Source organism: Ochotona curzoniae, unplaced genomic scaffold (assembly GCF_017591425.1).
Source record: "Ochotona curzoniae isolate NIBS_2020 unplaced genomic scaffold, NIBS_Ocur_1.0 contig_1014, whole genome shotgun sequence".
NCBI lineage: Eukaryota > Metazoa > Chordata > Mammalia > Lagomorpha > Ochotonidae > Ochotona > Ochotona curzoniae.
The window spans coordinates 41203257-41230662 of NW_024464920.1; the positions used below are offsets into that span (position 1 = coordinate 41203257).

Consider the following 27406-nt stretch of genomic DNA (forward strand, 5'->3'; position numbering starts at 1 on the left):
TGCCAAGATCCAAAGCGCATGTTCTTTCTGCCACGCAGCCTCAGGCTCACACAGCTGCCCACCCTTTATCTGTCCAGCAGGTTCGACCATGTCAATGAACACAGAGAAGGGTTCTCTGTGGGCTGTGGGCACACACACATCCTAGTGGGTGTCTGGAGATCCATGCTGGCTGAGGGGATAGCACCCAGGAGTCTCACTGGCAGTCTACACTCGGCCACTGCCACACACACATTGGCCTGTGCCCACAGAATTCCCGAAAGGCTTGGTCCTTCTGGTCTGGAGCTGCAGAGGCCCTTCTGATAAGCTTAAAACTAGATGGGAAATGGGGCACATGACGGTCAACCATTTTCCAAGTTAAGCCCAGCCATTCTTGATCACCCTTCTGTCAACCATGTGCAAGTCCGACGGCTTTCTCCTGGGAATGCAAGGAGACAGCCATGCGTAAACTCCATTGCTGTCAACTCTTTCCTGACATTGCTTCCCCGCAAAACATCCCATTTTCACAAAATTGAACTGAATAAACATCAACAGGTACACCTAGTACACACTGGCTTCCGTGAACTTTACCTACACAACAGCCCCACTGGGTAGGTTTTCCCACCTCTGCCACTTAACAGGTGAAGAAACCAATGCTCGGCTTCCCAGTGCCATGCAGAGACACATGGCATGCTTCCCATCTACTCAGCTCGTTCTTGGGGAGCAAGAGGTCTGTGTTGTAACTTTCTGACTCAGTGCTTCTGTGGCCTACAGGTACTCGCTTGAACCGGAGTTGGGTGAAGCATGCTCATGGCACAGGTGAGCACTTGAGGGCAGCGCTTCACCTGGGCAACACTGCCCCACGTGGCGACTGCAGGTGACACAGGAGCAGAGGGCTGGTTGGACCAGCGGCCTCTGAGGACCATGACTTCCTGCTTAGGTGCATGCCAAGCATGGGAACCCAAAACCTTGCTGTTAAGGAAATCACTATACATGGAAATTTGTCTCAATTCACAGCATGGATGATCTCATTCCACAAAGCCACACAAACCTCTCTCAGAGTGGCCAGTCACTGATCTCCCAAAGGGCTTGTCCTGAGAACTTTTCCCACCTGACTTATGCCGAGAAAACCACCTCAAATAACCCCTCCTCTTTCCACATCCAGGCCTGAGGCTCGCCGCTCCCACTCGGGTCTCCCCATCAAGAGGCTGCAGGGAAAGTCCTCCGAGGCCCACCTGGCAGGATGCACCCTCCTCCCTGTGGAACCACAGGTCCCTCCTTCAGGACGTGCCATTTCCCTGCAAAGAACTTCCGTTCCCACCCATGAACATATGGCTGTGAGCAAATATTTTCAATTGGAAATTTTGGTGCTGTGGTTTTGACAACCAATCACACTTCCTTGGCAACTCTCAAGAAAACAAAGGACTAGTGGGCGCAGCCTGTGGACTCTCTCTGTGGGTTATTTACTCACTGGTAAGGAAGCAAAAGTTCTCCCCACCTTCCTGAAACCTTTCTGTGTCTCCACAGCTACATCTCTTTGTGTCCCACATTCACTTCAACACACATTCAGAGACCCACAGGGCTGGGTCTGATATTGCAATACAATGAGATTTGTATCTGGCCTCTGCCTCCAGCACTGCACATGACCTCCTAAAACTAATTTCCTGAGCAACAGGGCTGCTGGCAGCATATGGTGCTGAGTATTTAGTCCCTGACACATAGCATGCTGCAATTTCACTGGTGATTAGAGTATCTTCTGTCCTAACAAGGTGACCCTTGGTGGGTCCCAGGTTCAGACTGCTCCCCAGAAAGACCAAGCCATGACCAGAAGCCTGTGACATTCAGGCCCACTCCCATGCTCTGGGAAAGGAGAGGGGCCAGAGACTGAGTTAACAATTAATTGTAACCATGTAACAAAAGAGTCTATAAAACCCTCTAAGTGTGCTTAGAGCTGCCCGGCTGGGCAGAGCAGGTGGAGGGGCTGGGAAGGTGCCCCTTTCCTGTACCTGGCCCTGAGCACAGATGCATCTCACCGTTCTCATGTGTACTGTGGATGCTGCAACATCCTTTCTTATAAACTGTGAATAATGGCAAGTCTCTCCTGAGTTGTGAGCCATCTTAGCCATCGACCAAGCCTCCAATTTACAACCAGGAGGTGTGCACCAGTGGACAGAAGATCTTTCTCTTTGTCTCTCCTTCTCTGTAAATCTGCCTTTCCAATAAAAATTTTAAAATCTTTAAAAAGAAAACAGGCTGTCAATATATGTGTGCTGAACATGTAGCAGCTTAACAAATGAAACTGCGACTTGCACAGCCCCAAGTGCTAAGCTGGAGACAGGCCTATGGCAGACCAGCAGGCTGCAGACAGCGGAATGGATCTGCACTTTGTCTCCTCTCTCTAGCGAGCTTTTTCTGTCTGTATGTAAACTCCATGGAAGCAAAGCTGCTTATTCCTACCTATTGTCGCAGAAGGCCTGGCACAGTACCAGTAGCATCTGAGTTGTTATAGTACCAGCAGCATTGAATTGTTTTTTATAATCAGGACTTAAACACTTTTCCTATAAGAACATTGCTTTGTCACAACTGTTCCATATACACACACATACATGGTTATAAGAACAGCTACATGAAATCCTCTAACAGCAGGCTAAACTATACACTTCCACCCAAAAGCTACGTCTCCCCAGAACATATATTTGGAGAAGGAAACTTTGCACGTGGAATGGGGTGACATGAAATGACATCTTGGTTACAGGTGAGCCCTAAATGTGATATCAGGTCCTCAGTCCACAGAAGAAACGACACACACAAGGTTGAGGAGAAACCTGGCAGGGGGGTGAGCCTAGGCAGATGCAGAGTCAATGACCACAGCAAGCTGCACACCAGGAGTCACCAACACCCACCAGTACCCACCAGGAGCCACCAGTACCCACCAGGAGCCACCAGGAACCACCAGCACCCACCAGGAACCACCAGCACCAACCAGGAGCCACCAGGAACCACCAGCACCCACCAGGAACCACCAGCACCCACCAGGAACCACCAGCACCAACCAGGAGCCACCAGGAACCACCAGCACCAACCAGGAGCCACCAGGAGCCACCAGGAACCACCAGCACCCATCAGGAGCCACCAGGAACCACAGCAGCCACCAGGAACCACCAGGAACCACAGGAGCCACCAGGAACCACCAGCACCCACCAGGAGCCACCAGGAACCACCGGAGCAAGAAGGATTCCTTGAAGTGTTGAGCACCCCCCTCCCACACCTGGCTCTCGTTTTCTGGCCTCTGGCACTGTGAAAAAACACCTCTATGTTGCGTGAAGCCATCCACTGGTGGCCACTTAGGACAGCTGCCTCCGAGAAACCAATACAAGAAAGGAAATTCTAGAAACCTTTCTTTGGGTCTACCCTTCATGCCTATCCAAGGCTTTCCTCTCAAACTAGAAACAAACCAAACACTGAACTTCTCTAATGAAAACTTTTGGAAGGGCAACAAGATACCTATTTAGGATACATACTTGAAAATAGAAAGTGGACCAAGATTCTGTTGAACAAAACATATCCAGGCAGGCATCTGGTCTAGTAGACCAGACCCCAGTGGGGATGCTGGCATTCAGTATCTGAGGGCCTGGGTTCGAGTCCTGGCTCCGCATCCAATTCCAGCTCCTGTTAATGTGCATCCTTGCAGGCAGCAGGTGAGGGCTCACATATGTGAGTCCCCGCTACCCACATGGAGACTCAGATGGAGTTCCTGGCTCCTGGAGTCAGCCCAGCCCAGCCCCAGCAGCTGTGGGCATTTAGGAAGTGAACTGGAGGGATGGGAGCCCCATCTCTTTCTCCCACTTCTCAAAGAGAGCAAAAACTTTAAAACAAGAGAAGATCAGATAAAAATTTTCTGAGTTGTCCTCTTACCTCATCTACCACCTTAGAGAAATAGTGGAGCGTAGAGATGACTTCTTCATCACCTTTGCCAAGAGCAAAATTCTAAGACCAAAGGATACAGAAGGCAGGTGTCAGCTGCAAAGTTGAGAACCCAAGCCGAGCAGCCTCCCTACCACACCCACCCTCCACGCTGGCTGCCTTGCTCCTCTTTCTCACACCACTGCTGTCAGGCCTGTCCACTGGACAACACTGCCCAGGATGCCCCCACCTGCCCCTCCCTGGCCATTCCTTCACTGCTCATCACACCTTTCTGTCTGAACAGGACCATGTCTGATTCAAGTGACATTTCCTGGGATGGTGCATGCTGCTCCAGCTGTGTTCCCTCAGAAACTATGAATGTTCCTGGGCAGTTATGGTTGCTGCAAGCTAATTAGACTAGCTCCTAGAGATAGGGGGAAATCTCCGGCCAGAAATCTACCGGTGGCAGAGCAAATAACTGAAACACAGGCATACACGCAGGTCTCTGGAGAACTCCCCTCTGTAAGGCAGGCCTGGGGCGGCCAGTCAAGCCACCAGCTGCCGGCATTAAAGCATCAACCCGTATATCAGCTTCTCTGCTTCCAGCCCAGCCTGTTGCCACGGCAGCCCAGGGAACACCAGGTGACAGCTCAAGTGTTTGCATCCCTGCTACCCGAGGGGGAAGTTCAGATGCTACTCTTGACTCCTGGCTTCGGCCTGGCCTGGCCCTGACTGCCACACATCTGGGAGTACACAAGCAGATGAAGGGGTGTGTCTGTCTCTCTGTCACTACACCTTCCAAGTAAATGAAAACAAAAACCAGTGCAAAAACCGTTCTTGAAAGCAGGGTCCTCTAGAGTCCCGAGCACAGCCACCCGAGGAGCCGCTTACCTGTTTCTCATACGCCAGGAGCTGCTTGGAGAGCTGCTGGGTGGCCAGGCACATTTCATTCTGGAAGGAGAGGAGAAAGGTGAGTTAGGACTTGTCCAGGGCACATACCGTCACTGGGAACTGCCACTCCTCAGAATCCCCTCCTATGTGTGCAGTGCCTATAAACCCCCATTCTCTCCAGATATTTAGAAAACAAAACCAAGACAAATCCAAGGGAGAAAGCCAGATTTACTTCCTTTAACCCTTAATAAGCTGCTCCTCAGGTGAGACAGCAAACACATACCGGAGTGTACTGGAGCAGCCCACTGGCTATCTGGGGAGCTCAGAATCAGAGCCGGGGGGTGGGGGGGAGGGCTGTGGTGCACGACAGAGGTGGGTGACACAGGCACAGCAGGAGTGTGTAGGCCCAGGGCCTGACCCGGTACAGGACAGAAGAGCAGTGGAGTGAGGCAGCCCAGAGCTGACCAGCTTCTCCACTGCTGGAGCTCTGGGTTGGTCCTGAGGGAAGGAACAGAGTCACCGCGCACACCAGCATCCCTGGAGGCCCTGGCAAGCCATGGTCGTGAAGTTTCCCTTCTCCTCTTCCTCCGTTCACTGCTCTAAGCGGCAGCTGGCTACATAGTGCTCTGTTTCTACCTTGATACACCTATCTAGAACATGGGGCTCACACTGCTGGAATGCAGGTGAAGCTTCTCCATTCAAGGCTTCCTAAGGGAGAGCCAGAGCCCGCATGCCTGACCTGCACTGAGGACGGGAAGGCCCTGGGTGACCTCTCTGTTCTGCCCACTGCGCGTGCTCTGCTGCACGTGTGTATCTTTGAGGGGTAGTCCTGGGCCCTACAGGTGCTCGCTTAATATCCTGTGGTCCTCCTTTGCAGAGCCATTGGACCCATCAAAGCCAAATCCTCTGTTTCTGGGTCCTCTATACAGACAACTGGCCGGTCTCTTTCCTGACTTCCTCCATCTGCCCTAAAAAAACAAGCATGAACAGCCTAGAACTGTAGCTCTCTTCCTCTTCTGTATCTTCCCCCACACTCCCAAAAGCCAGGCAAGCACAATGAGGGCTCTTGCTGTGGCCCACTGCTCGTGGGACATCCTTTCAACCTCGGCCTGCAGCCTGTTAGCCTGTTAGCCTAGAAGGCAGCAAGCCTAGCCATGCCCTGACACAGGAACACACAGTGGTTTTCAGCATGGGGCTCACCAAACCTCGGGGGAACCAGTGAGTCCAGAAGGTTCACCTACAGTCCAAGTATAAAACTAAGCCTGGAGTTGTAATGTGGGAGAGGGTCGGCCTAACTCCAGTGAGGTTGTCCTGCATTCAGAACACTACTAACAACACCTGCTTGTGTGGATGTGGGGAGAAGGGTACCTTTTTTCTCTGCTGGTGGGAGTGCAAGCTAGTGCAACCACTATGGAAGTCGTTATGGAGAGTGCTAAGAGAACTGCAAATAAACCTGCCATATGACTCAGCTATCCCAATCCTAGCAATATATCCAAAGGAAATGGAAACTACATATGAGAAAGGGATCTGTAATCCTATATTTACAACAGCACAATCTACAATAGCAAAGACATGGAAACAATCCAGATGCCCGTCCAAAGACGAGTGGTTAAAGAAACTGTGGTACATCTACTCCATGGGACACTACTCAGCCATGAAAAAGAATGCCTATTACTATTCAATTGCAACCAAATGGTCCCAACTAAAGACCACTATGTTCAGTGAAATAAGTCAATCCCAAAAGGGCAGACACCGTATGTTCACTCTGATATAAGGCAACCTTAATGTAAATTATAAGATCAATACCCTTTCAATACTATTTTTGCTACAACCCATGGGTTTTGATATTGTGTTTATTTTCATTTCTTCAGAATAGTTTTTCTACTATTAAATTCTTCACCAACTCAAAGTTTATACAGTAGCATTATTTTTTTTCAAGAAGCTTTTGTACTTTCCTTCTCATTTCTTCACTGACACATTGGTTATTCAGTAGCATGTTACTTAACTCCATGGTGTGGTAAATCTTTCGTTTTATCTTTATTCCTGTTGTTGATTTTGTTTTGTGGCTTCTCATTTAAGGGAATGTATAGTAACGGCACAATACAGACTATCATATCCAGTTGTGAAGAAACAATGCAGTATGCATCTCTACTTCCAAATCAAAGATGGACTCGCAATGAAATTGTTGGATATATCTCCACAACAGTATAATAGACTGACTGCCACTGTCTGTACCAGCAATGTCAGGACACACTTAAACAACAGAAGGATGGACTTAGGAAGGACTATACTACTGTAACAATATGAGGGAAACAAATTAGGGGAATGTAGGAAGGGAATAGAGGAAATCCTAGAGCCCATGGAATTGTACTATAAAAGTAAAAATAAAATGGAGGAGAGGGGAAAGAAAATGTTTCCTAGCCTTAAGCCAACTGCCTGAGATCACACAGCTAGTTAGTAGTAGGGCTGCGAACTCACATGTGTCTAATTGTAAAATCCATATTCTCAAACTTGACGCTCCAAGATCCCATGTCTGATTAAGAGACTGATAAAGCCTGAGCTTTACAATGGGGTTGGCAAACCCTTCCCATAGAATTAGACTTCTGCTCATGGCTGCCAGTCTCAGCTCTGCTACAGCTTAGAAGGCCACCCAAAGCCCACAACCAAGTGCATGTGACCTCCACCCAATAAAGCTTTATTTATTTAAAAACAAACAAATAAACTGATCCTGTTTAATGTCTCAAAAGACAGGCTCTCCTGCCACACCCACTGTGGGAGGTCCTCCCAGAGGCAAGGAACATTTTCCAGTCTCCTAACGCCTTCTGTTTATATTTCAGCTGACTCCCATGTGTTACTCATGTTCTGCACTGTACCTACACCTATTGGAGACTGATCAACAAGTATGCAAGGACCGAGGAAGCCCCACATTCTTCCTTGGAACAAGGGCTTGGAAGGTAAAGAAACAGCATCTGAGAACTTGCAAGCAACCACCCTGCACCTGGGTCTCAGGAAGAGTGTGGGGTGAAGGAGGGTGGTCTGTGGCAGCAAGGAGATCAGGGCCACACAGAGCCACACAGGAGTTGCTCCACAGCACAATCTGGAACAGGTAGGCTCTGCCAGAGTACTGCTGGACATCCCCTGGGAAAACACCACGGGTGGTCTTTCGAGTTGTAAGGCCAGTTAAGGGTCTGTCCTACCATCACCACCTCAAAATAGCAACCCTAGTGTCCACATGACAGCCTGTCGCCCGCCCTGATGAGTGCACATGATGTGGAAATTCTTCTGAGTCCCATCAGCCCTCATCTTACTCTTAATCAACTGCACACACAGCTTCAGGAAACACCTACCCAGTGGCAGTCACTGAGTCCACACCCTGTGTGGTAAGTTTGTACAATTATCACTGTGGCAAGACTTGCCAAACTGGAGCCTGCGAGGAGGGCAAACATGAGACTCGGTCCATCCTCCCACAGTGCTTGCTTAGCAAGGCAGTGGAGTGCTTTTCACACTGTATCACATTAATCCTGGCAGTGCACCCATGTGGGAGGCATCATCACTAATCCCATCTGACAAGCAAGGGTGCAAAGGTTGGGAACAGTCTATAATCTTCTGGAATCCCGCGACAATAGAAACTGGCAAGGCCAAGATTCAATGCAGGTCTGCCAGACTCCGTGCACAGCCCAGGTTCTTGACACTGTGTCATTCCAACAGCTGCACCTAGTTGACCCCTGGTGGGCAGGACAGGAGGGCCACACCATGAACATAAACCCCTCACTTTCCAAGCTGTAGTACAGCAAGAAAGGTGGCCTGCCATTCAGATTCTAAATAGAGTTCTGTGCTCAGTGTGCTCCTGGAGGCCCTGGGATGGTGCTTGGGCTGCTGTCCACACCATCTGCTGCCCCAGAAAAAGGCTCCCACCCAAGGGTTTATCGGCAGCACCTCCCATGCCAAACAGAACCTCCCCAGTCTGTTGTCCAGGCAGAAAGACAGCAGGTGAGCAGAGCCGGAAGGAAAACAGTGCCTGGCCAAGTGAGCAGTGAGCAGTGCCTGGCCAAGGGGTGGCACCTGCATCTCCCTGCAGCAGAGAGCTTCCTGGCTACACTGCCGCCTGAACCACACCCTCTGGGGAGTACCATTTATGGCAAATGCAAAGGCCAAGGTCAGTGTGGGGCACAGGAAACCCACCACCATTTCAAGCAATGCACAGCCATCTGTTTAGATCTGCTCCAAACATCAGACTAGAGCCATTGCTGAAGGCCAACGGGGCATGGGGGTTCTGCACAGGGGCCACGGCACTTCCCACAGAGATGGGGCATGGACTGCACAGGTGAGAAGCCCCTGGAGGTAGGGCTACACGGAGCAGGCATGGAACCAGGGACGGAGGCCTCACTGCAGTGGTCCCCACCTGGATGGGGAGTGGGGACAGCAGGGACAGCCTCTGCCTTCAAAAAGACCAGAGGGCGAAATGGCCAAGCTTCCATTTCACCCATCACAGTCCCAGGACCACCGCACCTGTCACAGTGAGAAAGTCTCAGTGCAAAATTCCAGCACTGAACAGGCACCAATGCTATGCATCCTCCCAACAACCCTGTAGGCAGATATTAGCACGACCTCTGGGGCCAGTAAGGAAACTCAGGCAATGAAGTGACCTGACTGGCCAAGGGCACACAGCAAGTGTTGAGCCAAGGCTGAAATCCAGATCTGCTGAGCATGTGGTCGGTCACAAACCTAACCCCAGACCCTCAGTGTACGCGCCTAGCCCAGGACAATCTTTCAGTCACACATCTAACCCTGGACCCTCAGTGCCACTAGGAGGACACCTGATAGAGGAGCTTGGGGAACTCCTCTGTCAGGATACAGTCTTGGCAGGTGAGCGCAAGAACCAAGGTCGGCAGCAACCCAGACCAGACTAGGTTACAGTACCCACTGGCATATGTGTGGGTTGGGTCTGGGGGTGGGCCAGGCAGAGCTAGTCAATAACACCCAATAGTAGATCCAAGAACCAGCACGGGATACAACACAGGCCAGGTCAGGCCATAACACCAGCCATTTCACATTTGGGGTGGGACTGGGGGCAGGCTGGGCTGAGCTAGGCTGCAGCACCCACCAGCATGAGCTGGAACTAGAAGCAGACCAGGCTGGATCAGGTTACAGCACCTGCTGACAAATGCTGACGTGAAGTGGGCCATGCCAGATTGGATCACAGCACCCATCAGCACATGTGAAATCCAGTGGGGCAGTGTGAGTTCTATAGGGGGGCTGCAGGGGACTCCCTGCTATCCACCATTCTTTCCACTGGCAAACATGAAAAGTGGGATAGGGGACAGACCAGGCCAGGCAGGGTTATAACATCTCCATGTTAACTGGGTTAGGGGGAGAACCAGACTGAGCTAATGAACTGTGCGCACTAAGGCATGCAGGAGCCAGAGTAAGAGCAGGCTGGCTGGGTTTTGCTGCAGCATCAGCTGACAAGTGCTGGGACTGGGAGCAAATCCTGTCAAGCTAGACTGCAGAAGCACTTGGAGGACACAAGATCTGGGAACACAGTAGGGAAGCCTGGGGACCTCTCTGATGAGTTGCAATTCCCACTGGTGAGCATGAGAACCAGGGCTGCAGGAGAGTCTGGCTAGACAGTGGGTGGCACCTGCCAGCATGAGTATGTGTTGAATAGTGGGGTCAGTTGGGTCGAGCTAGGTTTCAACACTTATGGATGTGTATGAGAGCTGAATGGGACGTGGGACAGACTGGAATAGTCTGCAGCACATACTGGCAAGTACAGGAACCAGGGCTGGGAGCGGTCCTGGTGGGGATAATTGGGAGTTACTCTAACTAGGCTGCAGTTCCTGCTGCTGTGCTTGAGGACTGAGTATGAGTAGTGTTGGGCTGAGCCATAGCACCCACTGGTTTATGTAAGAGATGGGGCTGGAAACAGAACTAACTCAGCAATTGCAGCTACTAGTGTGTGCGTAGGCAGAAGTGGGTGACGGGCTGAATCGAGCCCTGTACTGGTAAGCATACACAAGAGTCACCTTTGGGATCACTTCAGATGAGGTTTCTTTGGTGATTCCCCCAAACTAAACCAATGGACTCAGAACTCCAACCATGGGGACAATCACAGGTCCTGTGATCTGATAGCGGAGTGCATGTGTCAGAACTGGGCTTCCTCAGTGGCTAAGACGGAGCAGTGGACAACACACCCAGATGCACAAGGAGGATATGGCAGCCCATTGGGGCCTGTAGAGGACATCAGTGCCACAGCAGAGGAAGGAGGGCAGAAAAAATTGACCAACTACCCCAACCAAGCACTGACAGCAAATATCAGGGCGAACAGAGACTCTAAGGTAGTCTAAGTCAGCCAATGGACCTTGGAAGGATTTCCTTATCCTTCAAGTGGCAAGATCAGCAGCATTTCAGAACTGTTGAAACCACCTGAGCAGTACCTCGGAGCATGCTCCACACTGGGGACCCTGGGACAACATAGGGTGGCTATTTCTCACCTCTCGTACTGAGGCAGTTGAGAGGCTGGGTGAGGTTTTCCCCCTTATTTCACCCCTTTCCCCAGATTACAGGAAGAAGAAAAAGAAAATTTGTAAACAATAGTCTCACCCACTTTCCCATAATCCTTGACCTTTCCCACTCTAAATAATTATGTGAACATCATCAAAAATGAAATTAAAAAAAAGAATGGCTGCAGAGTTGTAACTGTGTTGCATAAATAAGCCACCTTTACTGATGTCAGGCAGGTGACAGAGGGCTGGATTTCTGCATGTGGCAGCATCCTGTCACCTGCCCAGATCTCAGAACCTCCCTGAGCAGGAGGTGATCTCACTTCAAGCCAAGGCTCTACTAGATCAACTTTCCTCATAAGGAAAAACATGATGCCCACACAAAATCAAGATGAGGATCGTATTATCTGTATTGAACATAAAATGTGAGCAGATTTAACTGCTTATCTAGCCCTGCTCAGACACTGTTGAAATGTTTTACTTGTGTTAGCCATAGTTTGGAGAGCAGAGGACTGCCAGCAGTCTCTGCTCGGTCATTGCCCTCAAACGCACACAGCTTCCTTCGGCCAAAGACCCACAAAGGAGCATTCAGCTCCCGCCGCGTGAGTGCAAAGCCACGGCCAAGGTTCCCACCGCGTGAGTGCAAAGCCACGGCCAAGGCTAAGGGGCCAGATGTGAACTCCGGGCCCTACTGGAAGATACCACAAATAGCTCAGCTTATGGCTTCATTCTGGAGTTTCCACCAACAGAACTGAAAAGTTTCCTCTAAGCGAGACACATCAGCAAAACTGTTCACTGCACTTTCCTCCAGTTGTTGTCTTTCTTGTTTTTTTTTTTTTCTAAAAACAGATTTTAAAGAAACTTCATAGATCAGAATCCAGAATTTACTATGTGGGCTGATTACCTATTTTATGAGCATTTATCTTTTATCAGCAACACAAACCGATTTTAAACATGTAACCATGAAAAACGGCATCTTGGTAGCACCTATTTTTAAAAATGAAATTATAAAACATTATTAATCTAACTTAACATGTCTAAGTGTAAAGTATTCATGAAGTAACGTGAAATAAATCCAAGCAAATCTCACTTGGGAAAGGAGAACACTAAGGCGTACTGACATCTTTAAAACAAACTGATCAAAGAAAAGAGTCCTCAGGAAACTTCTTTTTCAAACTATTTTTTTCAAACAAATACGACACTCACACTTTCAAATCAACCTGAAGAGCCAGCGGCTCCCAACCCTGCCAACCCGAGGGCAGCTGCCGGCCAATCTGTAGCTGAGGCTGGCACTGCGGGGAGCAGCGTCCACCAGCCCCTTCCGCCAGAACCAGGCAGGAGGCAGAGGCCTGGCCAGCAGGACAGGCCACGTGATGGTCATGTGCTATGAAGTAAAAGCTGGGTTACAGCTTGGGGAATCCAAGCGTCACTCACTTTTGGCAAAGCGCACTTTTCTGGCTCAAAAGAAAAATGCATTAAGAGGGCGTTTGGACTCTCGGAGAAAATGCTTTCGGCAGACACAGACACAGACCAGTATGACAGAATCTGGGTGGGGTCGACACCGGCTGGTAAGCCTGGGGCCTTTAAGCCCTAAATAAAAGACAACTAACTCAGTGAAAACATTCAACTCACTGAAAAGCATGCAAGTTCAGTTCTAAGTCTTTTTAAAAAGGCTTTTTAAATATAGAATATTTAAAGAAAAAATTCCCACCAAAAAAATACAATACATAAATGAGCAGGGCTTCAAATTAAATAGACATGATGGGCATTTAGCCTCCCACTCACAACACCAGGTAAGACACCAGGGTGCCAATCAGAGCACACGGGACTCAATAACCGGCTCTGTTTCTGACTCCAGATTCCTGCCAGCCCAGTGCAGACCCTGGAGCAGGAGGCGACAGCTCAAGTGATGGGGGTCCTGTCACCAATGTGGGACACCTAGCTAAAGTTCCTTGGCTCCCAGCCTCAGTCTAACCCAGTAGCAGCGACTGTAGGCATTTGGGGGGGTGAACCAGTAGAAGAGGTTCAGAAGAGATTAATATTTATCTCTTGTAAAGAAATAAAAGTGGAAAAAGAAACTGACATAATATTCATGTTTCCAAACTCGGGATATCTTACCAAAACAAGTAAGCAAAATCACAAACCAGCCAAATTTCCTTCACTAATGAAACCAGCTCTCATCAATCAGTGCTATCAAACTGCAGGATTTGCAACAGAAGGAATCTGGATTGGAAGGTGATCTGGGACTCCACCCCAGGCACTCAAACACGAGATGTGAAAATTCCATATGGTTTCCTAACAGCAGTGTCAGCCACTCACCTCTGGACCATACATTTAACAAGATCTTTTTTTCTGCCATTCTAAATTAGTGTTTCATGAGAGAATCACGTTGGGCAGCCCCTCCCATGGTTCCCCCTGGATCCATCCTATTGTTCACACCAAAGACCTGGGCATCATTCATTGTTCATCCTCCTCTATTTGACCTCTTCACGCTCAATCACCTTCTAACTGCCTTGGAAGCCCATCTAGTGTTTTCCGTTACTATGGCAATGTCCCTGGTTTCCCAAGCAAAGTACTGAAAAGTCTCTAGCTTTGCTTCCATGCTCTACCGTGAATTAACTGGGTGAACTCAGAAAATTTGCTCATCAGAATCCTTAAGTCTTTATAAGGACTAAAGAGGGTGATAATAGAGTAATGATGGCAGTAGCCACCTCACAGATTTGTCAAGGAATTTAAAGGAAATGATCAACGTAAAAGTCCCTGAAACTGGAGTCAACAAGCATTCACAAGTTTCACTGAACCACAATCACTCTCCACCTGGGTGTCCGGCCCGATTCCTCTCCGCTCGTTCATGCTTCCAACACTTCAGCCACTGTCTGCTCTGATTCCCGCCCAAATGTAAGCTCTCTGATGGTCAGGATTGGGTCTCCCATACATGAATGAAATAAAAAAATGAATATTAACAGATATACAACAATTACTCTGGGTGACTATTAAGGGCAATGTACTGCTGAGTGTGGTATTTCTCAGAAGTTTAAAAAAAGAGAGAGAAAGATGAGCACAGAACCAGGGTAGCAAAGAATCAATTATGAAAACCGGGAGTTGTCAGAATATTTTAATGTGTAACATGATTTTACTTTTAAGGAACTCACAAATGTTCATCTAGAAAATAACCTATGTGGGCATGGCTTGATCTTAAAAAGATTCACTCAGGCTACTCAGCAATTTATCTTCCACAGTTTTGCAAGCCAGAGATATTTGTTCCTCAAAACAAAGAAACCACCCAACAGTTTCGGAACTGACTCAAGTCTTTTTAATTGAAAGCCATCTGAGTTCTCCCACTGACATCTAAGACCGGCAGTGGATGAGAGGGCGACAAACACATTTCCAACACCGAACCTGCTCCCTCGTAACCGGCAAGAGGACACGCTTTACCTTCGGGCGTCAATGTTTAAAAACAGCAAGAGTTGTTAGGCAGTCCCTGTCTCTTGGTTCTGGTTATAAGAAATCATCCGCTGACTTAACCAATAACAGACCATCCTTAGTTTCGTAGGGTGAATGGAAGTGAGACAACCAAATCAGATTTCACTACAGAACCTCCAGTGACGGTTTTCTGGACCACCTTTGTCAAGCTCTAGGGGGCAGTTCCAGGAAGGGCAGCGGCATACCTGGGCTCCATAGACGCGCTGCATGGCCTGCAGCAGCTGGTTGGTGTGGTCTGTGAGGGTGCCAGCATCCTCCTCAAACACACTCAGCAGAGAGCGAGTCTGTAAGAGAAGAGGGGGAGGTCAAGTGGGAAAGTCACAGAGGGGGCAGAACATACATGAGCACATGGGTGGGCACACACACACATACATGCCCAAATGAGAGGAATGCACCTGCCTCTTCTGATGGTGACACCAGTACGAGATGGTGCCTGGAGCTCTAAGTAATAACTTGTAATCCTTCAGGGTCATAATAAATACAGAGATGGAAAGCCAGGTTTTCAGACCCAGTACAGGAGTCCGGCGGCTAAAATCCTTGCCTTGCACATGCCAGGATCCCATATGGGTGCTGGTTTGCGTCCCGGTGGCCCCACTTTCCATCCAGCTCCCTGCTTATGTCCTGGGAAAGCAGTGGAGCACGGCCCAAAGCGTTGGGACCCTACACCCACATGGGAGATCTGCAAGAAGCTCTTGGCTTATGCAGATTTCCATTTGTGCTCAGTCCTTTCTGATAGAACCCTACCGGGTCTTATGCCGACCTCATACAGACTGCTTCCTGTCCCTAGCCTTGGAGTCTCATATCTGTTCAAAGACCCAGCAGTGCCAAGTCTTAGGTTGTTTTGTCATTGGGAAAATCTTACATGTTGTCACTCTTCCCTCTTAGAATGCTACATTCAAAGTCCATTTTCTTTAGAGATTTCTTTTGTTGCATTTATTACACCAAACTCAGACCTGGAAATTCCATACACCCTGGGCCCACCACCAGCAGCTCTGGGCACAAAACAAGAAAACTAGTTCCCCTTGCTTCAGGATGAACTCCTGAGAGCAGCTGAGCCCGGTTACCAGCAGGCAGGCATTGCCCACCATGCCCTGCACAGCCAGTGACACACAGCAAGCACCAAGGGAACAGCGATAGGTTCAAGGGAACCAGGATCAGGGCGCTCCACAACAGATGCCCCAAACAAGGAAGGGTCTTTCACCACCATGCCTTGCCCAGTGGGAATCTATGCTCCTACACTGACAGTAGCCCCCAAAATGTAATCCATCAGGCAAAGAATGCCGAGTTAATTACAGAGATGCCTGTAATGAGGCAAGAGAAAAAACACTTCACAAAGGATGACTCGTTAATTACAGCCTTGCAAACAAATTTCAAATTCCTTCTATTTTGTCATGTCAGATAAATGGCTGGCGCTGTTCCATGCCCTACCCTGCCCTGCCCGCAGGGGCCTGAGCCACTGCAGGTCTGCATGAGGAGCTGGGTCTGTGCTTTCCCCAGAGTGCCCTCTGGAATGACGGCACTGGAATCCTCACTTCCCTCCACAGGCCCGGGATCCCCCAACAGTAGTGTGTGCTGAATAGACTGGCCTAGGACCTCTAGACCAAACCACCTGCCCCCACAGCAATGGATGGATGCTGTCCAATGGTACTTCCTACCAACAGCAGAATCACAGCACAATGAATACAGAAACTGAAACATGAGTTCTTAACCTGGGACACCCAAATTGAGGCTCTGATACTGATCTCTAGAATTAGCAATGTAAGAACCACCTGCAAAGTACCTATCACTGCCTGACACAGAGACAGTGAAAGAGGCACATTTTGTATATACATAATAAAGGCACGTCAGGATCCCATATGGGTACCAGTTCATGTCCCGGCTGCTCCACTTCCCATCCAGCTCCCTGCTTGTGGCTTGGGAAAACAGTGGAGGATGGCCCAAAGCCTTGAGACCCTGTATCCACATGGGAAACACAAAAGAAGCTCCTTGCAGCTGGCTTAAGATCAGCTCATCTCCGGCTGTTACAACCTCTTGGGAAGTGGATCAGTCGATGGAAGATCTTTCTCTTTGTTTTTCCTTCCCCTTGTAAATCTGCCTTTCCAATAAAAATAAATAAATCTTTCTTTAAAAGTTCATGAAAATGTATACAATGAAATATCTATACATGGATTCCACTTTTTTTTCTTGCGCCAAAATAAATGCTATTTTTCAACTACATTTTTCCATGAAGTTGGGAGGTTCCCTCAATGTGCCGGGTCCTAAGTGTTTCAAATACATGATTTCATTTTAACACTATAGCAACAGTTTCCCACACAATTACCTACAAATGCCATCCAGGGGATGGCATGATGGCACAGTGTGTTAAGCCACAGCATACAATGCTGGTATTCCACATGGATGCCAGTTCCAATCCCAGCTGCTCTACTTCCAATCCAGCTCCCTATTTATGTGCCTGAGAAGTAGTGGAATGCTTCAAAGCTTGAGCTACTGCCCCCATGGGACCTGGCTCCAGCTCCTGGCATCAGTCTGGACCTGTGTGGGCTTTTGTGCCCATATGGGGAAGGAACCAGCGGATGGATGCTCTTTCTCAGTCTATCCTTCTAACTCTGCCTTTCAAAAGTAAAAATAAATATTTTACCAAAAATGTCATCTAAGAGTTAAGGTTCTTTTTTAAAAATCATTGAGCCACTGTCACCAGGCGTGAAACACAGACAGGCACCAACCCACGGGCTCCTTGCAGACCTTCCTGCTTTCCTGGCACCTGGCACTCTAACTCTGGGACAGGTCAGGGTTCTTACTAATGTGTCTAGGGAAATAAGCAGTAACACAAGCAGACTGCAGCTGGTTCACTCTTAAAGAAGCATTACTGATATCCAGCAAGCTAATCCCTATTTACTGCTTTTAGCACTCCTTGGAATGAAATAGCACGAGAGACGAGAAGGAAGATGAAGAGAGAGGCTTTGTACACAGGACCTCCACAAAGAGGGTAGAATGGAAACGAAAGCCACCACTGCACTGCACTGCTATGTGCCAGACCCTGTGCTGGGCGCTGGGCTCTGTCATGTCACGCCTTCCCACAGCTTTATGGCGTAGAAACCAGGAGTGCACTGACCCCATTTTACAGATGATGAAACTGAGGTTCATCAGGGTAAAGAAACGTGTTCAACCTCCCATTGCTGAAAGCAGCAGGGCTGTGACAGGAGCCCAGAACACTGCCACCTGTCCCACTTCCCCCACCGCAGGAGGCTGCATCTGTCAAGGGTAGGGCAGGTCCCTCCAGTCCTGCTGGAGGATGGAGAGGGGCAGGCTTCTTTTTGGTCATCCCACTGCAGTGCTCTCATGTAGGGTGATGGATGGAGAACTTCATCACCAGTGCTTGCTTTCTGCTTTGCTTTGCGCTTTGGGTATGCGACTGGGACGCATTTCAGGACTGGCAAGCAGACTCCTGTCTTCCTTTCCTAACTGAACTTGACAGTGAACACCACTGTAAAAAGACAGGTATATACATATACCTGGACCCTGAAGTACCGTTTGTCTCTTCTCAGCCACATGTACTCAAAACTATGTCTAAAACAACAGTCACCTTCTGGACGCCTGGAAGGAACGAGACCAGGACCAGGCAAAAAACACCCTGCTGTGTCTCCCTTAGGAAGCCACGTACAGATAGTGACACACAGTGATCTAGATGTCCTATATACGCTATTGAGTTCTCACAGCAACTCAATGCACTAAGCTGCTGTTTCAAGCCTAATTTTACACACATCTGCACACGAGCTCAGTGAGACAGTGACCTGCTAAAGGGAAGAGTGGCAGATTTAGAACTGGGATTCCATCACTTCTCTCCCATCTTAACACCCTCAAGAGTCTGAGGGGCCAGAAAACCCAAACACCAAACCCCGTGGATATGGCTGCAGCTCCATATCATCCCTTCGCCTTAAACAAGCTGGGTGTTACCTAATCTATCTGAGATATTTGTGATGGCACTGAGGACTGAAAAACATTTTTAAGTTAAAAGCAAGGTTCTTCTCAGGGGGTGGGTGGCTAGTCTGGCCTTTAAGACACCTGCAGCCTGCGGTGGAGTGCTTGGGTTCAAGTCCCGGTTCTGGCTTGAGTTCCACCAAAGCACATCCCAAGAGGCCGTAGGGGAGACGGCTCAAGGACTTGAACCCTTTCCACCCACAGGGGAGACCTTGTGTTCCACTCCGTGTTCCAGCCCCAGGCCAGTCCTGGCGATTGTGGGTACTTAGGCTCTCTGTGTCTCAAAAATAATCAACAACAACAACAACAAACAAGCAAAGCTCTTGAGCCCATAGTTTGGAGTAGCGTAGAAATGTCTTGGTGGAATCAATGTACTGAGAAAAAGTGCATTATAAACAAGAACACTGGAGCAAAACCCTTGCCCCTGATGGGTGGAATGCAGAAAGCACGCAGGTCGTGTCTGTGGCATCTCCCTTGAGTAAACATAGGGCCTGGCTGGTGGGCGAGGGCTGTTCCCAGCTGGCCGACCCATGTGCCAGCTCAGAACTAAGTCTTTCCTTGCATGGCCTGGTGGTTCAGTTCTGATCTCTGCAAAAGAAACAAATGAAAACAAGCCCCAATCCCTTCAAAAAACAAAACAAAACAAAACAAAAAAACCCACCTGACAGTGCTCTATCTTTGCCTTATCTCTGACGCGTGCTACGGGCTGGAGAACAGAACAAGCCCTGAAGAAGCAGGACTGCGGCAGCTTGGCTCTCCACTCGTGTTCCCATCACACCCGCGTTTGCCGTGTGCCGGGACAGCTCTGCACTGATCTTTCTCCAGAAACGAATGAGCACCAGCAGGAGAGGCCTGGCCCTTGCTTTGCATCACGTTCCCCCAGCTGGGGCAGGCAGAAACTCCCCAATAGCCATGGAAGGCAAATATCCCAATCCCCAAAACACCACGGCTCCCTCATGCCAGGGCGAGGCAGAAGTAAACTGAGAGTACGCCCAAAGTCTAGTCTTACAACCCAGGGTGCAGCCCTGCAAGCTAACAAGGAGGAAATGAATAGATGTGTCGAAGGTCAGTCAACTGCCATTCAGCCCTTCTTGGGTCACTCAGGGCTAAGACAAAAGCTTTTGTGTTCATTTCATCAGTCCTGGGCAAGCAGGTGGCTGAAGCCACCCTCACAGCTACCCTACAGAAAGCCAAAGCAACGAACGACTCATGGGCTTCTGGATCTTTCCCTCTGGGTAAAACCTTTTAGGTCATGCACAGCAGGCAAACAAAGTGTGAGGTCCTCCGCCGAACCTGAGCGGTACCCTGCTTCTGGCAGTCAGCTTGGCTTCCAAACACGCGGACGCCTGACTCATTTTCAGAGAACTAACTGTAGAAACACGGCTTGGAGCTGATCTATGTCAGGCATTTGAAACAGCACCTGGCACATAAAATCCACAGGCCCAGGCACTGGTTGTTTTAATTCTTCCCACAGAAAATGAAGGCGCAGCACAGCATTCCTTCCAGCTCCGAGTCTAGGAACCTGCTTGGGAGCCAAGCTGCTCCAGGCCGGGGCCAGGCTGGGAGGAGCAGTGAGAATCTTAATATGAGAGCTTATGCTCCACTCAACAGCCATATCAAGCATGCCCGCAGGGGATGGTCAAGGGTCAAGAGCAAGGGCAAAGGCAGTCCCTTACACAAAAAAGGAATATGACAAAGAGACATGACAATGCCCACGGAGTCATGAAGGCCAAGCTCAAAGCTATCCCTAAGTGGGCAGGGTGGACTATCTTGGCTTCCACAGCACCTTCAGGATCACCCGTGCTGACAGAATTCTGAGAGACCTGGGCCAGCCACAGCATGGGGGTCTGGGGACCTGTCTCAACCTTGCAAGAAGTTTCAGGAATGGAGTTTGAACCTGAGTCTCTGAGTTAGAACACACAACCCAGGACAGACCGCTCACGTCCTCATGGCAGAGTAAATCCTCCAGGCATAGATGCACCCATGGGAGCCTCCAAGTAAAGCCAATGTGGCAATCTCTCTTACCTGGTCCAGCCATCACCACGTCTGGTGAGGAAAACAGTATTTCTGCGCACCTCAGTAATGCCCCAACTACAGAGCCAACACAACCCTCCTTCACAGCGACTGTTAGAAACTTTATTTGGGGGCTGGCATTGTGGCAGAGCAGGTAAAGCTGCCACTGGCGTTGCCAGCATCCTATATGGTCACTGGTTTGCATCCTTAACTGCTCCACTTCCAATCCAACTCCCTGCTGATGGCCTGCGAAAGCAGAAAAAGTTTTTGAGGCCCTGCATTCATGTGGGAGACCAGAAGGAAGCTCCTGGGTTCTGGCTTCGGCCTGGCCCAGCCCTGGAAGTTGCAGCCATTTAGGGAGTGAACCAGCAGATGGAAGACCGCCCCCCCCCCCTTGCAGCTCTCCCTCTCTGTACCTCCACCTTTCAAATAAATATTTAAAAAAAAAACCCTTCATTCTATAATGTCCAGACCCCGTAGAATAGGTATAGGTGAGTAAAACACCTATGCCCTAGCTTTTATTTAGTCCATCAGCGTCCCACAAAGCAGGCCTTGGAGAAGTCGGGCAGTTTAGTGGATATAGACCTGCAAAAAGAAACAAAGATCACAGCTGCTCTCCATCCCCTCTGAGGACCAGCGGGCCAAGGGCAGGGCCACCTCTGCAGGTGGAGGAGGCAAGGGCATCTGCCGCTGACCCTAGGAAGCCCGATCCACTCCAGAGCTAAAGGCACCCGAACCCAACAGGTCAGGGGCGACCTGCCAGGGCGAAAGGGCCCTACTGTGCTGGGAGTTGTCCTCAGTCGCTAGAAAGTAAAGGCAGAGATGATAATTCAATAACCCACGTTTGCAAAGACAGGAGGACAGATCAGAGGCTGGGGGACAGGGGACGGACATGTGAAAGAAACCAAAGATCCGAGGACAGGCTCGGAATTAGGACCCATGGGCGTTCCGCTGTTGCCAACAAGAACGCGATAAATGGGACAAGCAGCGCAATCTCCTCTTGGCAAGTGGCACGCCAGCGCCAAAGGGAGGCCTGGGATCGCTGGGCCCTGAATCCACCCGGTCTCCTGACCTAAGCAACACAGCAGCCCCAAGATCTCTAAATCTAGACCAGACGCCGCCGCCAACTTCACCCGGATTCCTTGACAAGGCTTACACCCCTGTCCTGCAGCGGACCAAACGAAGGGTGCCACCCGCTCAGGCGCCCTAAGGGATGGAGCTGGACTTGTGACCCCACAGCTCAGTTTCAGCTGACTTGTGGGAAGGGGGTCACGATGCCCGTCCGCCTTCCTCCGCGGGCGTACCTGAGGGCTGTCCTGCAACGCCTCCTCCAGCAGGAGCTTGTCCACGGCGGGCATGGCGCGGCTGGGCCGAGGGCCGGACGGGAGGACGCAAGGCGGGAGGCGCGGCGGCCGAGGGTGTGCAGGACTCAGGCGACGCGGCGGACGCTCCGTGCCCGAGGTGGCCACGCGCGCGCCCACGCCTCCACGCCTGCCCAGTGCTGGCCGCCGCCGCTGCCAGCCCGTCCGCCTCCCAGCCCAGCCCAGCCCCCGGCCGGCCGGATCAACAGGATGTGTGGCGAGTGCACCACCGGGACACCGGAAGTGTGGCGGGATCCGGCAGGCTCGCCGGAAGTGTGGCTGCCCCGCTTCCACCCACGCGCGAAGCCTCGCGGAGGGCATTCCTGAGGTGTTGGGGCTGCAGTTATGCAAGTCAGCTGGTAGTCTGAGTGAAAAGCCAAGGTAGGAAACTCTAGGAAGAAAAGATCCGGCGTTATCTACTTGCGGCTGCTCCCAGAGCCTGTTGAGTGGAAGGACTTAGGAACGAACAGATTTTGCGGCTGTTACTCTCGCCACTTTAACCAAGATAGTCCTACTGTTGGCACACTACTTTGTAGCGATAAAAATCTTAATGCTAAAAAAAAAAAAATCTTAGTGCTACCGAAACAGCTCTGAGAGCAGAGAGGTCACCAAAGCCTACTTAAAAAAAAAAAAATTATCCTCTGTAATACTCAAAAATAATCATTTTGGGGGTCACAGCCATTTGTTTAGGCAATATAATTAGGGCTTATCCTTCTGGTATGTTCTAGTCTGTCATTTGGAGGAATTTCGTAACTGCGTTTCTGGAATTGCAAAGGATGATCCTGTTCAGTGTTGTCCTCGAAGATGAGGAAGTGGGACCGCAAAGGGCTTCATGATTTGATGAGGTCAGTGAAAGCCGGAATAACAGATGGAGGAAGGGAAGCGGGGGGGAAGCATGGCAGGTGGAAACAGACAATGCTTCCTGTCAGAGCAAGGAATTCTGATGGTCTTTCTTGCAGGATTCTGGATAACTCGGTGCCAGTCCATCGTGAGACATTTTACGGCTCCCACCTGCCTCACTTCTCCACCATGTATTTTCCTTCACTTCAGGGGAACCATAATCACCAAAGTTCTCCATTTTCCTGTATTTCCTACCAAGTACAATTCAGTTACGTTCACTTCCCATTGCTGTTAACCTTCCAGACTCTTTCCCAAGATCCTGTTCTTCAAGGTAGTGTCTCCCACACTTCCGTTTCCCTGATTGTCAAGAGTAGTGGGACAATGTGATTACACTAAGGAAAACAAATGCATATGTTTTAACGTGAATAAATGTTAAGAGGAGATATGAACCCTCAAAAGGGCTGAGACACCTGTTAAGAGGGTTGGTTTCCTGTGTCAGGCCCTCAGGTGGAGAAGGAATCCTGAGACTGAAGGCTGAAGGAAAAAAAAAAAATTCAGTGTGGGAATAACGGCTCAGGGAGAGGGAGTTTAGGCAGGTGGTGAAAGGCTCCAGGGGCCCACACTGGAGGATCTGGCTTTGGGTCCTGGCTCCAGCTTCCTGCAGTGCAGACCTTAGGAGGCAAGAGTGTGGCCCAAGGAATTGGATTCCTGCCACCCACATGGGAGACCGGAATTGTGCTCCCACATGCCAGCTTCAGTCCTAGCCTAGCCGTGGCTTTGGAGGCATATAGGAAGTGAATCAGTGAATAGGAGCTATCCCTTCTTATTCCCGCCTTACAGAGAAGTAATTGTTAACAATTTCATCTGGAACTCTTAAAATTGTTGTGAGGAAAGATCTTGGACATCCCCTTAATAGCAGCTAAAATTTCTGGGCAGCAGAGAGGTCAGTGATGTGAGAGATATGGAGGTGGACTGTGTGGGGCAGTCATGGCATCTGGGGAGAGAGGTAGAGAGGGTGGGGTAAGGTCATGGGGAACCCTGTGGTCCTGCAATCTTTGGCTCATTGAAGACTACTGGGGGAAGGGCATAGGAAGCCATCAAGATGTACCCAGGCGAGGGCCAGGTCTGAGAAAATCCGGGGGTTTGAAAGAGAGCAGAGTGGGGGCACAACCGCCAAGGGTCCTCTGGCTCAGGTGACCCACTTGGAGGAGATGCTGTCCCGTGGGGCTGGGGTAGGCAAGGTTCTTTACTGGTAGTGCCCCTTCTTCTGCTTCCTCTTCTGGCCAAACCATTACCTTCAAATTAATTAATGTGACTTTTAGTGAAGACTTCATTTCCTCCTTCCCCACGCACCCCAACCGAGGACAGTATGTCCTCTTTTCCTTCAGTATGCTTCCATAGTACTTGTCTAGGTTGTTCTAGAACAGCACCTCTCATTGCCAACCCCCCCCCCCAACCTTCTACCTGGAGTGAGCAGGAACTTATTTGCTTCTGTAATGATAGTGCCTAGGACATTACCTAGCAACTGTTTGCTGCTTAATGAATACTTATGAAAACATAATGTAATTATAACTCACCCATGATTAGCACTCCAGAATTTCAGAAATGTCTTCATGAGCACTCTGCTTTCATTTGACACCAGAATGCTGTGAGATGCTGTCAGTCTCATCCACTCACCCTTCTCGAGTTCTGAACTCAGCTGGAGCTGGACTCCGGCACTTTCCCCATGAGCCTCTAACAAATTTTTGAATCTCTGTCCAAACTTCACTTCTGTGGTCAGTGACCTTCAGCTTCATCAATGAAGCATGTACTCTCTTCCAAGCATTTTTTTAAAGATTTATTTTATTTTTATTACAAAGTCAGATATACAGAGAGCAGGAAAGACAGAGAGGAAGATCTTCCGTCCAATGATTCACTCCCCAAGTGACCGCAACAGCCGGTGCTGTCCTGATCCGAAGCCAGGAACCAGGAACTTCCTCCAGGTCTCCCATGTGGGTGCAGGACCCAAGGTGTTGGACCATCCTGGACTGCTTTCCCAGGCCACAAGCAGGGAACTGGATGGGAAGTGGAGCTGCCGGGATCAGAACCAGTGCCCATATGGGATCCCGGCGCCTCCAAGGCAAGTACTTCAGCCACCAAGCCACCGTGCTGGGCCCCCAAGCATGGAGTTAAGGCACTGGAAATTCAGTAATGTAAGAGACTTGGGCTTCCGGCCTTTAAGAAAGCCCCACCTAATGATGGCAGGTAATTAAGGAGTTGAGTGTTCCCGTAAGGGGTGGCACACAGGATGCAAGGGAGCCATGACAGAGCAATCACAGGTAAAGGCTGGCATTTCTGGGAACCAGGTCGGGGCGTGGGGGCAGGAAGGACAGTGGCTATCATCAACCAGTTGGTCTTGCTTGTGGTCTTGCTTGCCATGTTGATGTGTCTGTGAATCATTGTAAGTATGAGTGAAATCAATGTTAGTGATTATGTCTCTGTGGTCTATTTAATGTAAAGCGTTTTGAACGATGCTTCAGGAAAGAAAGCTTCAAAGAAAAATGCCTCTGACAATGGCAATTTCAATACAAGAATCCATGGAATCCTACCTTGCTGGAAGAAGTTAATACTGCCATTAACTCTAATTCAAAGGCCACAAATAATGTTCACTGGCATTTCTTAGTACCTGAATATTCATGTTAGTACTTGGTATTTCATAAATAACGTAAAATTTTGTGTTAAGAATAGCTTATAATCTAGGAATTCCTGAGATTTTATTAAGATATTCTGGATTGTGTCTGTTAGGATCACATTTTGCTGTGTCTAATAAGAAAAAAAAGTGGCATCTGACACCTGATAGCAGTTTACTTTTCTGTCCTGTTCAGGAATTTGGAGGTAATGAGTCCAGGGTTAGCAAGGCTCTGGTATTGGTCACAGATTCTTTCTATCCTGTGGGCTGGTTTCTCTTCACAAAGTCACTGTGTGACACAAGACAGCTGCTGGCCATCTAATCATTAAGCTAGCATTCCAACCAACAGAAAGCTGAAAGCCACAGAGAAGGACCCATTTCTACCAGAAGCAGCATGCACAACTTCTGCTCACATCCCATCCCATGTACCAGAACTTATTTATTTGTTTAAGATCTATGTATTTATTTGAAAGGCAGTTAGAGAGCGAGAAACGGAGAGACAGGCACATATTCCATCTGATTTACTTCTCCAAATGGCTACAACAGCCAGGGTTGGGCCAGGCTGAATCTGGGAGTCAGGAGCTTCATCCAGGTCCCCATGTGAATGCAGGGCCACGAGCTCCTGGCCCATCTTCCTCTGCTTCCCCACTCACATTAGCAGGGAGCTAGATCAGAAGTGGAATAGGTGGGACTCACATATGGGAGGCTGGCATTGCAGGCAGTAGCTTAACCAGGAGCACTACAATACCAGCCACAACCAGAACTTATTATACATCTCATGAAACCAGAACTTATCATATGACCACACGTAGCCATACAGGAAGCTGGAAAGTTGACCCTTTTCCATATTTTGTATGCTCATTTGAGAGCCATGAGTTATTCTAAAACATTCTAAAACATGGTAAGAACATAAAATGATGTAGTCCCTGTGAAAAACGAACAGCTCCTCAAAAATTTAAATATGCAGTTGCCATCTGACTAAATAAATCCCCCTAAGTGTCTTCCCAAGAGAATGGAAAGCATCTGTTCACTCACAGACTTGCACACCAGTGTCCGTAGGAGCACTATTGATGGCAGCCTGAAGGTGAGAAGCAGCCCATTGTCCGGGAACTAACAGACAAACAAAAGGTGACATTGTGATATGGCCAAACAATGAAATCTTGTTTGACAGTGAAAAGAATGTGGTTGAACCTTAGAAGCCAAAGGAAAGAAACTAAACGTAAGAGGGCAAGTTTGTGACTCCAGCTTTGGGACTAATCCAGGATTAGCAAATCCATAAAGACAGAAAGTAGAACAGTCGTTGTTAGGAGCTGGAGGGAGAAGGGAATTGGGAGCAGTTGCTAACAGGAATGGGTTGTTTGTCATGGGTGATGGAATGTTCTGGAATTAGTAGTAGGAGTTACACAATTTAGTGAATATCGTAGAGGACATGCAGTCGTATACTTCAAAATTATGAATTTGGGGTGGGTCCTTACACCACTGGCTTAGTCCCTGGTTAAGATGTCTGTGTGTCACATTGGAATACTTAGGCTCGTGTACTTCCTGTTCATGTAGGAGCAGTGGTGGGTAGTTGGGTCCCTGCCATTCATGGGAGACCCAGATTGACTTCCTAGGTCCTGGCTTCAACTTGGCCCTACCAGAGACCATTGTGAATGTAATTTTAAGTAAATATTGAATTTCATTGTGTGAATTATGCCTTAATAAAAAGTAACAAATAAAAGGAAGGAATAGCCATTGAGACAATGGTCTCTGTCTCAATGCCATAAAATGAGTTCATCATCAAAGATTCT

At 49.1% G+C, this 27406-nt stretch overlaps 1 protein-coding gene across 3 annotated transcripts in view; it reads right to left on the minus strand.

Moving 5' to 3' along the window:
- APPL2 (adaptor protein, phosphotyrosine interacting with PH domain and leucine zipper 2) overlaps window positions 1-22273 on the minus strand; it is a 42861-nt gene extending 20588 nt beyond the window's left edge. For all 3 annotated transcript variants that reach the window (XM_040984831.1, XM_040984821.1, XM_040984840.1), the window contains exons 1-4: window positions 22052-22273; window positions 14942-15040; window positions 4771-4830; window positions 3892-3963 (exon numbers count right to left, since the gene is read on the minus strand). In XM_040984831.1, the coding sequence (XP_040840765.1) occupies window positions 3892-3963; window positions 4771-4830; window positions 14942-15040; window positions 22052-22105 (285 nt within the window). In that variant the 5' untranslated portion in view covers window positions 22106-22273. The remainder of the gene's footprint in view (window positions 1-3891; window positions 3964-4770; window positions 4831-14941; window positions 15041-22051) is intronic.
- Window positions 22274-27406: the final 5133 nt, after the last annotated feature.